This window comes from Cajanus cajan, chromosome 8, assembly GCF_000230855.2.
Source record: "Cajanus cajan strain Asha chromosome 8, NIPB_CcT2T_4, whole genome shotgun sequence".
NCBI lineage: Eukaryota > Viridiplantae > Streptophyta > Magnoliopsida > Fabales > Fabaceae > Cajanus > Cajanus cajan.
The window spans coordinates 5,579,053-5,594,008 of record NC_138524.1 but is presented as its reverse complement, the minus strand read 5'-3'; the positions used below and the strand labels follow the sequence as shown (position 1 = coordinate 5,594,008).

Below are 14,956 nucleotides of genomic sequence, written 5' to 3'. Positions count from 1 at the left end.
GGGTAAGTGATGCTACAAGGATGGCGTGTCCTGGACATAGTGTGGGATGAGTGAGACAATTAATACGTATCACTTATGTCTAGAGTGACACGACCTTGAGGTGGCGTGACCATTGACATCAGGGACGGAGCCAGGATTTCAATACTGGGGGGCCGATAGTCACTACCCAATCCTATTCCTATTGCCAGTATTACTTGAGAATTGAGAATTGAGAATTGGAATGATCAAATGAGGCGCTACATTTTTTTTAAAAAAAAAAAATTCCAAAGTGATACCACATAGCAGGCCGTACCAGAAGTCCAAAAGTTGAATAAAAAAATAAATTTGGGTTATTCATTTAATTATACATATGAGTTTATATTAAAAATAGGGGGTGCCATATAGTAATATATATGTATATAAAAAAAAATTAAAATTGTTGGGGGGGCCGTGGCACCCGTAGGTCCCCCCTTGGCTCCGTCCTTTGACATAGTGTTAATTGCAAGATTTTTGATAGACTGATGTGATTGTGAAATTGTGATGTGAATATGATGCATGATTGATAGAATTAGAATGTATGGATATGCTTGTAAAGACTTCATTAATTGATGAGATTATGTTGTATTTTTCTTTGTGTGCTTTACATATAGATGTTTTCTTTTCTCACCGTGCAATTGTGGATGTTTTAGGTGAGGAAGATCCGACTATGAGTAATATCTAGAATGCCAACAGTTGAATTGTGGGTATGCTCTGATATTGTGACATCGGGGCAAAGAATTTTTAGGACATGAATTTTTATATGGATTTGGAGTTGTACTTATTACTTTAAAAATAATTTGTAAACTCTTATGTTTTATTTTTCAATGTTCATTTTCAATCATTTTAGATATTGAAGAACATTTGTGAAGGTTTTTACGTGAACCCTTTTATTAATGTTGAGAAATTTATTTGTTAGTTTTATTATTACAATATATGTGTTGGGGTACTAAATGTGTCACATTTTTATTAATAAATTTTTTTTATGTAATAATATTTAATAATTTTTTTAATAAAATTTATTTATTTTTAAATAAAGAGTGAGCATCGGTTAATCATACAATAAAAAATGTCACAAAATCCTTTTCAATCAATCAGATACGACATGGAGTGGGTTAGAATAGAATACGGGCGGTAGGTATAAAATAAGAATAAAATACCACGTATCCATATAAATTATAAAATACCAAGTATCCTTCATATAATTTACACAATTATGTGTGTGGGTACCATTATTTTTTTAGGTCTATTGTCCATTAATTGACAGAAGGACCCATTGAAAGGTTAAACTAAATAAATGGGCTGACCCATCTCCTGTGACTCAATCATTATTTCACTAACTCAGCCCAATTTTAGATGCAAATACAAGTAAACTTGTTTTGCCTTGGATTACATATTATTAACAGAAACTTCATGAAAAGTTTAACGTTGATACGGCTTGTGTCATTTTTTTATTATTTTATATTAATACAATATTATAGTTTAACATGTGCATTTGGTGTGTAGAAGGATCCGATGAAGGGGGTGTGATAAGGTGACAACTTTAGGGTGTTCAAAGATGATTGTTGTAGAAATTGATAATTTGATATTGAGAGGAGTGGTATTATATTACATTTGTTCATTCATCAACAACACCCACTGAAGCTACGAGAAATAAAGTATAAAGAATGAAGAGAAGTAAGGAAGATAACATGGACAAATGTAAAGCATATAAACCACTGATAAAAAGGTGAGTTGAGGTGGTGTTGTCATTTTACAGAAAACAAACAGGACCACACTTGTTGCCTGTACTCGGTTTAACTTCTTTCTTTACAATTTCCTTTTTTATTCCCTGGAAGAGACGCCAAATTCATATCACTTGTATCTTTCAGGCTAGGCTGTGACATTGTGAAAACGAAAGAGAAGTGATCCTCACGCACACAAATCTAGAACCCATGTTCTCTGTGGAAGGAAACAAAAGATGTTTTAATTTGCAACAAAACTTTGAGTACATTTCTTCTACTATAATGCTTGCTAAATGGCCACTCCTAGTGCAATGCGACATTTGTGTAAGGGTTATGTGAACCCGTGGCCTTATCAGGTCCTACATTTCCTTGTCTCAGATTTTCCAAAGGGTGGTTTCCTTTTATATCCAAAGCATGCAAAGGGTATGATGGCACAACAAAGTTGTCTGCATGGTTTAAATTATCAAGAGAAGTTAAAAGATGCTTAAATTGATTAGCGTTGATCTTAGGGCTTCCCTTATCTTAAGTCATTTTTGGAGACCTTTGTTGTCCCCTACCTCCTTGCCAATTAAGTCAATTATTGACACAACGGACAGAAAGATACCTTTCCTAAGCAAAATCTCACACCATGATTAACCCCTATTTGCTCTGATATATCCTTATGGGGTCCCATTTGATAGAGAAAGAAATGTACAATGCCTTAATATTTGCTTTCTATGCTCCTTTGCAGGTATGTCTGTATTAGCAATGATACAATTTCTTAATATTGCTGAGGGAGACTTCAGACCTGTCTAAGTGCTAGTGACTAAAAAACATTTAATTGAATAAGATATAATTCGACAAATAGAGAAATGGGCACTTTGTGTACAAAAAGAAAGAAAGGATTATAGGAATTAGGCCTTTAAGTGGGGTAAAGCCCTAAGAGATACATTACGTAGCTTTGTTCAGTTGTTCAATTGAATTTCTTTCTATCTTTTTTTGGTCATTTTTCTGTTTTATTCTTTTGTCTAAGATGATTCTTACCCTCGTTTCTCTTTGGATTTTTCTCTATTCATCTTATTAAATTTTCTTCTGTTGTCAAGACCGATCACATCCATGTCATAATGAGTTGGCCAAACTACCTAATGTGAGTTAGTTATATAATTCTTTTGACATGCTTGAGCTATATGCTGTTTTGCTCCCATTATAGATGAAGAAACCCTTGAACTGTTGTAACTTGTAAATTACAAATATAAAAATGTTGATACCAAAAGTAAAAATAAAATAAATTTTGATAAACATAGAATAATCAACTATGTTTACATACTAGGTTTAAATAATTATTTTAAACCATATAATATTAGGGTCAATATGTCCCAAAGATTCCACTGTCCTATGTGAAATTGTAGTTTTAGTTATGTAAAGGGTAGCAGACTGCATAATAAAGATTCTCCGTTTTCAAAAATACCCTTTAGAGACTAATATTCATATATGGCATGAGACGGGCTTTTTTGTAATTTGAAGTTTCCCAAAGCCCACTTGATCCCCACTGTGACACTCTGTCTCGAATATATGATTCAATGTCTGTGAAGTGTCAAGCTTTTTGGAACGTTTTGGTTATTTTTCTTTCCCCTTTTCGCCAAAAAGAAACTGCACCTTTCACGCCTCAATACCATTGATCAATTTTTTATTTTTATTTTTATTTGCAGAACATGGACCTCAACCAACATAATTGCACGTTAGGGATTTGCAAAAGAGAAAAAGAAGTTACTTTTCCAGTTGGAGTAAGTAAAAAGCTTTTAAAATGTCCAATTTGAGCTTACATCAACAAATTTAATAAGTGGGCTTCCCCTTATGAATTTTCCCAATACTACAGTTTGTGCATTGGGCATTTGATTCAAGAGAAGGAACCTTCTTCTCAAATAGATCTTTGGCTCAAACCAAGTAAGGAACAAAATTGATACACAAGGACATACACATGTAGAAAAATGGGTAGATGAAAGTAGCATAATGGGATGTAATATATTATCTTATCACACAAGAACATGTTCTCATCATGAAAAAGAAAAGCCACCAAGGTTAATTGATGCCTTTCCATAAGGCAACATACTCGTGCATTAATTGTGATGATTACACACGAAGTGTGAATTAGCATTAAAGCAACATCTAGTTCAAAGTATCCCTAAATTGAAAACAGAATTAGTTGACCACAGACATGAAAGTGGAAGATAGTGGCATGGAACTTCTCATGTTCGTACCAAAGTAATAATGTGAAACAGTGGTACCACCACCTAATGCTGAATTCTAGTAATTTTTGGAATATGTGGGCAAATTGGTAAACTAGCAACACATTGCTGATGTGTTACAAACATGTAAGAGTAAAATTTCCTTCTTCCCTCCTCTTCTTTTCACATCATCACATGCCCTCAAAAACATTAATTTTCCCATGAGGAAAAAAACAAAATTTGTTGGACTTGGGGTGTCCCTCTCTATCCCTCTTTCTATTTTCTGGTTCTCCAAGGTTCTACTTTAGATATAGCCTTCAAATCAAATCCAACCATTAAATACCACTTGGTCACCCCCTTTGTAATTCTCTCCATATAAAAAAAAAAAAACTAATTTTTATTCCATATAGTGCCTATATTATCTTCTCGAAATTTACATGTTCCACTCTGTTTTTTCCTCTGTTCTGTTTCATGGCCGCAACAGCAACTTCAGCACAGGCTTTCAAGGACTACAAGGACAGCAACAATGGAAACCCTGAAATTACGAGGCATGAAATTCAAGCTGCCATAGCCAAAGCTGTGGAGTTAAGGGCTCTTCACGCGGCTTTAATGCGAGGAAATAGCCCAGTCAATGCTAGATTACCATCCCCTTCCCCTGCTTCGCGCCCTGTTTCTCACTTCTCTGCCCAAGATTACCCTGTTTTCACTCCTGTGAGTATTGGAATTGTTTTCTCGAAATTTGGCTTGAAAATTTGTTTTTTTTTTTAACTTCTTTTGATGAATTGGGCATCCTAAAATCATCCAAAGTCATTTCATAACAGCTATTTTTTTCTAAGCAACAGAGTAGTGTTGCTGGATTATGTTTGAATTAATTGTTATTTGTTGCTGTTGATGATGATAATTACCAGTTTTAAGTTACTTCAATTTGTGGAATATGAAATGTTTTTAGACCTGATTTAATTGTCTGTGTTGTTCTCCTTTTTCCTTGAACGAGGCTATTAATCACAATTGAAAGAATTATGAAACTGCCGCTTTCTTTATAGGGGGTTAGGTAGATGTCATTATTATTGCGGTTACATCCTTAATCGTTGCTCCCCTTTCTTCTTAATTGTTCTCGGGGAAACACCGACCTTGAATGAGAGTTTTGACTTTTTTTGAACATATTAGGATTCTTGCTTTAAATTCCGTGTCAAGGAACTCTTTATGGTTCATTTAGTTAACTGAACTGAATCCTAAGGCAAATTCTGCAACTATGACGTTTATTATCTGACTGGTTCTTTAATTTGAAGGATAATTTAATATTTTTATCTGTTCTCTTTTATTATTTTCTATTTCTGTCATTATTTGTGGCTTCGAGTTCTCTGGTCCCCTTTAATAGTCTTTGTCTTTTTTTTTTTTTTTTTCAAATTAGGAAGAAAAAAAAATGAAAACATCAGTCATTTTGATTTTACTTTTTTTCAAGTGCTAAATCTGCAGTCATTTTTTGACCGTGGGAGTAATTAGTTTCTAAATGTTATCCTCAAAGTAAAAAAAAGTTTCTTAATGTGAGAAATATTGACAGAGCTATGAAGATGACCCACTGGTGGGGTACAATCAAAACCCCATGAAAAGCGTATCAGTATCAGAAAGTTGGGATGGGAGTGTGTTAGAAGGAGGAAACAGCATAGAAACCATTGTGGCAGATTACAAGGAGAAGTCAAGTTCAAGAAAGGGACTATTTTCTAGTTTTGCCAACCTTGAATCTCACATATGTACTACTGATGATAACAAATCCATGACCGGCTCTTGTGCAAATCAAATTACTGTTCTTCAAACTTCACCAGCAAATGACTATTTTAAGTGTAAGAGGAGAAACAGTATGGAGGATTTCAAGTCCATATCCTCCTCCTCTTGCAATAAATGTAACCCTCCCACCATAACTAGTGAATTTGAGAATGCAAGGAACAGCAAGAGTTCCAACATTGTTGTCCCAGTCACAGATTCCCACACATCTCTTCAACCACAACCCAAAAGCAAAGGGGTGATTTCTTGGTTGTTTCCTAGGCTAAAGAAGAAGCATAAGAATGAGAATTCTCCCAATAGAGCAGAATCTGAAGATGTTTCTCAGGTTCTCAAGGACTTGGGAATAATGTCAATTGAGACATTGAAGAAAGAGCTGGTGGAAGCGAACGAGAACCGAGATGTGGCCTTAATGGAAGTTTCTGAGATGAGAAATTCATTGGGGGAGCTGAAACAGAAGCTTGAGTACTTGGAGAGTTATTGTGAAGAGCTGAAGAAAGCTTTGAAGCAAGCGATGCAGACAAGGGACTCTCAACTTTGTGACCAACTTAGTAGTCTTCCTCAGAGAGGGAAATCATTTGAGGGGAATGGAGAAAATTTGATGCCTGTGAGTGAGGAAGTAATGGTAGAGGGATTCTTGCAGATAGTGTCAGAGTCCAGATTATCAGTGAGGCAGTTCTGCAAGACCCTTATAAACCACATTGAAGAAACTGATCATTCTCTGACAGAAAACTTGAACTTGCTTCTCCAACCGTATAAGCTATCTCTGAATTCCAAGCACTCAAAGGCAGTGCTATACCATTTTGAAGCTTTCATAAACCAGTCTCTCTACCAAGACTTTGAGAATTGTGTTTTCCAAAAGAACGGTTGCTCAAAATTCCTAGACCCTCAGCAGGATCGTCAAGCACAATTCTCCTCATTTGTTGCCCTTAGGAATTTGAGCTGGAATGAGGTACTGAGAAAGGGAACAAAATATTACAGTGAAGAGTTTAGCAAGTTTTGTGACCAGAAAATGAGTTGTATCACCACTAGTCTAAAATGGACAAGACCTTGGCCTGAACAACTACTTCAAGCTTTCTTTGTGGCAGCAAAATGCATGTGGCTGCTACATTTGCTTGCATTTTCTTTCAATCCACCTTTGGGAATTTTGAGGGTTGAAGAGAATAAAACCTTTGATCCTCACTACATGGAAGATATGTGTATGAGGTCACAAGGTCCAAGCAGAGTTAAGATCATGGTGATGCCAGGGTTTTATGTTCAGGATAGGGTCTTGAGGTGTAAAGTTCTTTGCAGGTACAAGTCTGCAGCCTAATCAGTAAGTTTTATATGTACATTTTCTTTTACTTTAGACTTTCTCATCTCTATGTCTGTAACTAGTCACATGGATGGATAATTAATAATAGTTGAAAGTGATTTAATCTATTGCATGCTCAATTTTGAGTTCTTGTCATTGAATAAAGATGCAGAAGTGCAAAAGATTGTTAAATAAAATTATGCTTATGACTTGTACTGTCCTCACGAATGCTCTCAATTTCATGTAGTTAAGAACACAGAAAACGTATTAAGAAACATGTTTTCATCTCTGGCCTAATATTTTATTGGCTTAATTATATTTTTGATCTCTCAAGTATTGTAACTGTGCAATTTTGATCTTCAAGGTTTTAATTGGGTAACTTTAATCTCTAAAAAATTACAATTGTGCAATTTTGATCCTTTAATTTTTAATTGAGCAATTTTAGTCTCTCAAATATCATAATTGTGTAATTTTAGTCCCTCAAATATCATAATTGTGCAATTTTAGTCTCTTCCATTACAAATTTAATAATTTTAATATATATATACAATATTTAAAAAAATATAATTATTTATTTATTCAAGTTAACATATATTATAATTTTCGTTAATGTATCAAATGATATATATATTTATTATTATTACTAAATAAATAAAATTTTCATATTATTATTTTTATAATATTACTGATAAATTAATATCAATAATATTATTAGTATATTTATAGATAAATTAATAATTTGATAAATATAACTTATTATATATTAATATACATTTACAAAAATATAAGTATATTACTTAGAAATATACATATCTTATCTAAGTTATATTTAGTAATAATAATAAATATATATCATTTGATACATTAACGAAAATTATAATATACGTTAACTTGAATAGATAAATAATTATATTTTTTAAAATATTGTATATATATATATTAAAATTATTAAATTTGTAATGAGACTAGAATTTCACAATTACGATATTTGAGGGATTAAAATTGCACAATTATGATATTTGAGGGACTAAAATTGCACATTTATGATATTTGAGGGACTAAAGTTGTTCAATTAAAAATTAAAGGACTAAAATTACACAATTGCAATTTTTTAGGGACTAAAATTACCCAATTAAAACTTTAAGGATCAAAATTGCACAATTACAATATTTGAGAGATCAAAACGTAATTAAGCCTATTTTATTTATTGTATGGATAATACCCTCTTGCTTAATTTACTAACTATACGGATACAGACTAGTTCTTAATAACTGCCGTGTTTATGAAGACAATAAAGCCAAGAGTAAATGAGGGAATATTTTTTCTAATTACTATAAACAGGTATTGGGAAAAGAAACCCGTTGGTTTAAAAGCAAATAGCAATTATTGATATTCAAGGGAAAATACCCTCGATTTCCTAGCGTGTTCATTAGTTAAAATTTTATTAATTCTGGACAGGTGAAAATAATTTTAGGTTGGATTAATATGTAATTTTTCGATCAATTCCAAATTCAACCAATTCATTGAATAACAAATTGGTGTCCATTATATATATATATATATAACCTTGTATTTCTTCTCATTTTCAAATGATATTTTGATACTTGATAAAAACATTTTTTTGACACAATTTGTCTCAAATAGTTATAATACAGACACACATAATAATAATAATAATAGTTATTATTATTATATTGTATTTTGGTGTAAAAGAAATAATTTATATTGTATTTTCTGTCAAAAATATTATATTGTATTTCCATATTTATTGACACTTCAACAAACTTTGTATATTTAAAAAACTAATGAAAATTCAATTGTGAACTTATTATAAAGCATTTGTTAAATAATAAACACTATAAGATTGATATTTCACATTGTCCAAATGGATATATATTTGTTTTTGGCCACATATGACACGACCTCAAGGCAACCTCTACTTTTTTTTTGAGATTTTCATTCAAGTGTTTATTTTTTCTCATTTTTTTATAAAATAAAATATATAAATAAAATAAAAATAGAAATTTCCACATCAGAGACATAAAGTGAATTAGCTTCAATTAGGTCAAGCAGATATTCTACCCGAATAACGAGTTTAATTAGGTCGAGTTAAATTCCATCCAAATAACAATAAAACAAAATGTTTAAATTGGGTCAATTTAAATTTGATTACCCGAAGCCGTACCGACTCCTATTTCTTTTTATATATGCATCGTGGTGTTCATCAAATTTATGAGATCAAAAAGAGGGGAGTATCAGAGAGAATTCAATAGATAAAGAAAAACTAAAATCTATAGCTACAATCCCTTGGTAGAAACAACCTAGTCAGATAAAACATAGCTACGCAAGAATATTTTAGTATGATAAACAGATTTCCTTATAGATGGAGAGTATTATTTAATAGAGTATACGATTAGTTTACTATTCGGGCCTGTGTTTCACAAAGCTTTACGATCAGTAATTAAAGGGAAAGAGGGCACAATAGAATTAGAATCAAATTCGGAAACCATTATGATGAGTAATTAAAGGGCGTGCTTGTAACAACGATTGCCAAAAATGATGTTTATGCACTACTGTCACTGGGACGTAAAATGACCCGTCACACAGACATTAGCTTAGAACACGCTCAGTTCTCCATTAAGAAAGAATGAAAAGTAAAAGTAAACATGATGATGAAGATGAAGATGAAGATGATACAACATTAGGATGTATCCGAACTTTCACCCTCACTCCACCAAAAGCTAACCGATAAACTGGTAGTCAAAGACCGCACATAGTGCCACCATTTTGGTGGGATATATAACATTTCGCCTTCCTCTAAAATACAGTCTACAAATTCCAACTCTTGCACCTTGGGAAACTTCCCTTCATCTATGTCATCTAAATCAACCTTCAGACAAAAGAATTTTCTAATCAACATGGAGACACAGATTTCAAATAACCAAAGCAATAAATATAAATAAAACAAATAAGAGAATGGATGGCACAGTTTGGGCCGTATAAATGAAATTGTAGTAAAGCTAAACCAGAATCAACACCCCTATAATGTTTCCACTTTGCATCATAGCAAATTCGTAAACCTATCACATTGTATACGTAAACTGCAAAAAATTGTTCATTACTTCATTATACTACAATCATATTCTTATGAATTCTACTTTCTGTTGGCAGCTACTCTTGGACAATAATAAGCATTGCACTTGTAGAAGAATCATTTTCGTCACAACTAACTTATTCTCACAAGTCATAACAGATCTAAGATGGAATTTTTTCGGTTAGTTATAATAGTTTAAATACTTCACCACTTGGCTACCTGGAGCCCTGGACAATCTGTAGCCGGTGAAAGGATAAAAATGCCTAGTCATATATGAGTATTAGAGGACATTGTTAGGATATAAACAAGGTCTCATATCATTAGAACAAAAGAAAAAATAAAAGTTTATAAAACGTATACATACTCCATTAGTCAAAGGTCTTTTGAATAATGGTCAAAAGCAAAATCATGAGAGTGCAAATTTAAAGTTGACAATATCTTACCATCGTGAAGTTGTGTGTGCAAATAGAAGATAAAAACAAGATATAATAACCCTCCTCTTGATGATACATCAATCTCAAACAAGTACAAAACATAGCCCTATCAGACATAACAATAGGACAGAGAAAAAATTATACATTAATAAAATACTTCAAGAACTCTGGCCACTTAGATGGGATGCAATGATAGTGTTATGCTTCCAAGCAGAGACACAAGTAGACAGCACAAGTTGTTCAATCATACAGTTCAAAAAACTAATTACCTGGCTGGAGTTGCTGAGCATGGTACCAGAGTAGGGAAAAAGTTCCTCAGAAAAAGATGAGGAGTAAAGCCTAATGTATTTTTTTCCAACAACCTAGAAGTATGAAAATGATTTCAGTCAAATAGATTAGTATATTCCATGGTGCACAATAATCCTTTGCATGATACAGCTATGGCTATTAGTATGATGTTATAAAAATAATATAGAAATTTTTCTGCAACGAAAGTGTAAGCAACATCTTCTAAACAATTTAAATAACAAGGATATGATATAAATTATAATGCCATCCTCATATATTATAGATCTCTCTTAAAATAAGCCATAGTACATCCAAACTTTGTATTTTATCTATAGCTTGAATAACATCAACTATGCCATGTCAGCTATTTCAGTAATAATTACTTAGTGTACAACTGTACATGTGCTCAAAAAATGAGGGCCACAACTAACAGCTAGTGGTACATAAAATGAATTCTGTGTGTGGTTGGTTGGGTGGGTGGAGTTGATAGAGGTTGTGTAAAAGACAGCTCTGTTCTGTACAGCTGAGTTACCTGAGCTAGTATGTTATGATGTGGATCATGATGTAATGGGGTTACTGTTCCTGCTGGACCAAACCAAGCATTGAGAGATCGTAGCTCCCCTCCACCAGCAAAACAATAGTCAGGAATAAAGATATCTTTCCGAAGCTCATTTATCTGCCATTTCAGTGATATCAGTAACTGGAAGCCACTCAAATCCTGCACTTGCTAAAAAATGAAAAAGTTGATTTGGAGACGATATAAATCTAAATTGTAAATACCTGATCAAATAATGGATGCTGAGCAAGATATGTAGGACCACCAGGAGAACATCCATCAGACTTTATCCGCTGAAGAAACTCTGAAAATGTAATTAGCTCTTGCTTCCACTCAGTACATAGATAGTTTTTCCCAACCTGGAAAAAAAAAAAAGTGGCATTCACCATTTTTCTCCCAATATTTACCTATAAATTAAAAAAATATATATAATACATACAAAAATCCACTCCACCCTGTTCTCCTCCCTTTGTGTGTGTGTGTGTGTGAAGGGATTTCTTGTATACTGCTAAACAAATTCCAACAGCCTTGCCATGAGGTAAATGCAACATAAATACAAATGGTACTAGATGTAGCATATATGTTACAATGTAAAGACACGAGGTACTGCAAACATTCCCTTCACACAAATCATAAAATTATTCAACTTTTGTCTCATGACCTATTTTTAATTTCAGTTTTAACAACTTAGTGGATAAAAAAGAATCTACAATGGAACATCCTAGTAAAAGGAGGGGGGGGGATCCTCTCTCAAACTGTTGCCACCAAACAAAATTTATTCAATTGTTAGATGCATTATAGGTAAAAAGTTCAGGCATTTCTACATATAGCATTTTTAGGCCTATAAAACCCAACAGATTTCAAGGGATTAGATGCAATGCAATAGATTAACTGCATGGAAGTATGTTCCAAGTGAATGATTTCCTAGGTAATAAGTTGATGACCAACTTTGGTTGCCTGAAGTCTGTAGACATAAATTCAGGAAATATAATTTACATAGAGGACAGCATATAAGTTGCAATCAAAGGACAATTCCATCATCAATGTAACTTAAGTGCAGCAAGTTTGTGTTTGTCAATAACTATCCCAGGTGGACTTTTCCATTTTCACTCAAACTTTACTCTCAACATCTCAATATTCTTTTCTCTCCATTTGTCCAGCTTGAACGTTTTCCCCACAGACTAACCGATAAACTTCCCAAGCTCCTGGTAAAAAAAGTAGTTACAAATAATATTACCTGCAAACAACTTACATTTCATAATTTAGCTTGAATCCAGCACAGCAGCTACTACTACACATATATTTCCCAGGAGCGAGTTAAGTTACAGTTTGCTAATTATTCATTAACGTGAGTTAAGCTTAACACATAACGATAGAAAATTGTCAACCAGCCATCAACATTTTTCTCTGGAAAGAAGAAAATTAAACAAATACATCCGATCTCAAAACCTTCAACTCTCCACATTTGTTCCTCACAGAAGACCAGGTGCCTTCCTTAACAATCACAGATATATCAATCAAGGAATTACCTCAACCGGAACCGTGCGGTCACCAGCAACACTTAGCAAGTAGTCTTCATTATTCCATTTCATCTTGGCCGGCCAGTGAGCCATACAATCACTGATAATAACCGGGGAGCCAGACAGGTAATGATCCTTCAGGAATTTCTCCAACGACAGCTCTGATTTCTTCACCACAAGCTTCGAAGAAAGTGACTTCATAGGTAAAAGTTGGAGCACCTACAGTGTAAAAAGCTATAACATAAACGTTAGAACACAAGAACCGGCAATACATACAACAAACGCAGCCATAACACATAAATAATCAAATTCCAATATTAATGAATAATCAATCAGTGACGCTAACACTACATGTTCTATTCAAAAAAATAGTTTCGATTAACATGAATATTTAGCTATTTAAATAAACTTCACGATTGAGATTTGGCAAATGCTGATTAAAACTGAACGATGAAAGAGAACAAAGAGGAACGGACCTCACCTCTGCTACATTAAACTCGCGATCCACGAGTCGGTGCTCGGAGTTCCCCAAATCGGAAACCCTAGCGCCGCCCCTCCGTGTTTCTTCCGCCACTTTCTCAACGGCGGAGTCCAAATCCTTTCGGAGGAGCGTCCCTCCCATGATGATTCCCAAATCCAAAACCCTAAGCGCCTCCCTGAACTCTCCGTTGGCGTAGTGGTGGCGCGCCACGTGGAGGCACGCCATCGAGTACGCGTCGCGCCACGCCGGCAGCACCGAGTGCCACGGCCCCGAGTGCAGCTGCTCCCACGCCATCTCGCGCGCTGCCTCCGCCGCGCGAAGGTCGCCGCCGGCCGCCAGCGCCGCCATGCTCACGTAGGCGTAGCCGCCGTGCTCGGAGATCGAGTGCAGCAGCGCCGCGGACTCCCGGTCGAGCGTAGGCGTTTGGAGGCGGCGGGAGGGAGAGTCGGCGGCGGATGCGGTGGTCGTGGACATTGGTGCGGCGGCGCTGGGGGAGAGCTCCGACGACTCGATCCTAAAACTTAAAAAGTGAGACTATAAGAAAAAGTGCTTGATGATTGATGCTCCCGCTAGTTGAGATATTTCTAAGAATCTTAGGACCCAAATGTAAATAATCATTGCCAATCAACCACTATTTATTATAAGCTTCTCCAAAGATATTTTCCCTTTCTTTGCACACGGATATTCAGATATTTTTGTCTATTTTTTTATATTTTCTTGTCTCCACTCTCCACGTTATAGCGTTTTCGTGTTTTTGCTTTTATTTTATTTTTTCGCTTCATTGCCCTGCCACGTGTCTCTCACTTTTTTCTTTGCTTCCACGTATAGTATCAAGCCACGTTTTTTACCAAAGCATCACAAAATTTTCCAACTTATGCATTTAAATAAAGTCAAGCCACGTTTATTGGCAAAACATCACAAAATTTTTGAAATTATGAAGTGAACTACAACCCAAAAAAATACACTTTTCATGAGGGCATGATGGATTTATAAGGTTATATATAGGTGACACATGCATAATTTATTAATAGTATTAATAAAAAAAATTAATCACGTTTGTCAACACTTTTTCACGGTGATTTTTTTTTTTTTTTTTGTGTTGTTTATAAAATAGCTATCATACGTTGTAATGAGCATTTGACCATGTTGGTAACTTTTATTGTGCAAGTTGCTGTACAATGATAATTGATTAGTAAGAGATATTTTGGATCAAGAACTACGGATATTTGAATGTTACAGTACTTCAAATTCAACTAATATCAAAGACAAATATCACAAAGAGATTATTTTGTCTCCTCCCATAGAGAATAGGAGACACGGTGTCATACTATCATTTATTCATTATTTGCAAATGAATGATTTTGGTTCATTAGAACAAAAGTCTTGCCGATATGATATTGTGCAAACTAGAGATATTACATGGTTATGAAATGATATGTGGCCCAAAAATCTAATTTAAAAAGATCTTCCTACTCTTAGCTCTCTTCTTTCAAGTTTTGATTCATAAATCAAAATTGGTGTTAAGAATTTATCTATTAATGATAGACCATCTTTCAAAGTTGGATTT

The 14,956-nt window shown here is 34.2% G+C and overlaps 2 protein-coding genes across 5 annotated transcripts; one reads left to right on the top strand and one right to left on the bottom strand.

Moving 5' to 3' along the window:
- The first annotated feature begins 4,175 nt into the window (after positions 1-4,175).
- Positions 4,176-7,144, top strand: LOC109799067 (IRK-interacting protein). The gene is made up of 2 exons (XM_020359557.3): positions 4,176-4,654; positions 5,505-7,144. The coding sequence occupies exons 1-2, from the start codon at positions 4,415-4,417 to the stop codon at positions 7,032-7,034; spliced, it is 1,770 nt and encodes a 589-aa protein (XP_020215146.2). The 5' UTR covers positions 4,176-4,414; the 3' UTR covers positions 7,035-7,144.
- A 2,359-nt stretch (positions 7,145-9,503) lies between these two features.
- JMJD5 (2-oxoglutarate (2OG) and Fe(II)-dependent oxygenase superfamily protein) lies at positions 9,504-14,015 on the bottom strand. Of its 4 annotated transcripts, none has more exons than XM_083062726.1 (7): positions 13,390-14,007; positions 12,918-13,127; positions 11,828-11,896; positions 11,613-11,747; positions 11,365-11,508; positions 10,814-10,906; positions 9,504-9,906 (listed from the first exon to the last, which is right to left on the bottom strand). In XM_083062726.1, exons 1-7 carry the CDS (start codon positions 13,861-13,863, stop codon positions 9,718-9,720), a joined length of 1,314 nt encoding a protein of 437 aa, XP_082918852.1. In that variant the 5' UTR covers positions 13,864-14,007; the 3' UTR covers positions 9,504-9,717. The 4 variants fall into 4 exon arrangements, with proteins under 4 accessions (XP_082918852.1, XP_020214972.2, XP_082918853.1 ...); XM_020359383.3 differs by having other exon boundaries at positions 11,828-11,893; XM_083062727.1 differs by lacking the exon at positions 10,814-10,906 and having other exon boundaries at positions 13,390-14,015.
- Between the last annotated feature and the right edge of the window lie 941 nt (positions 14,016-14,956).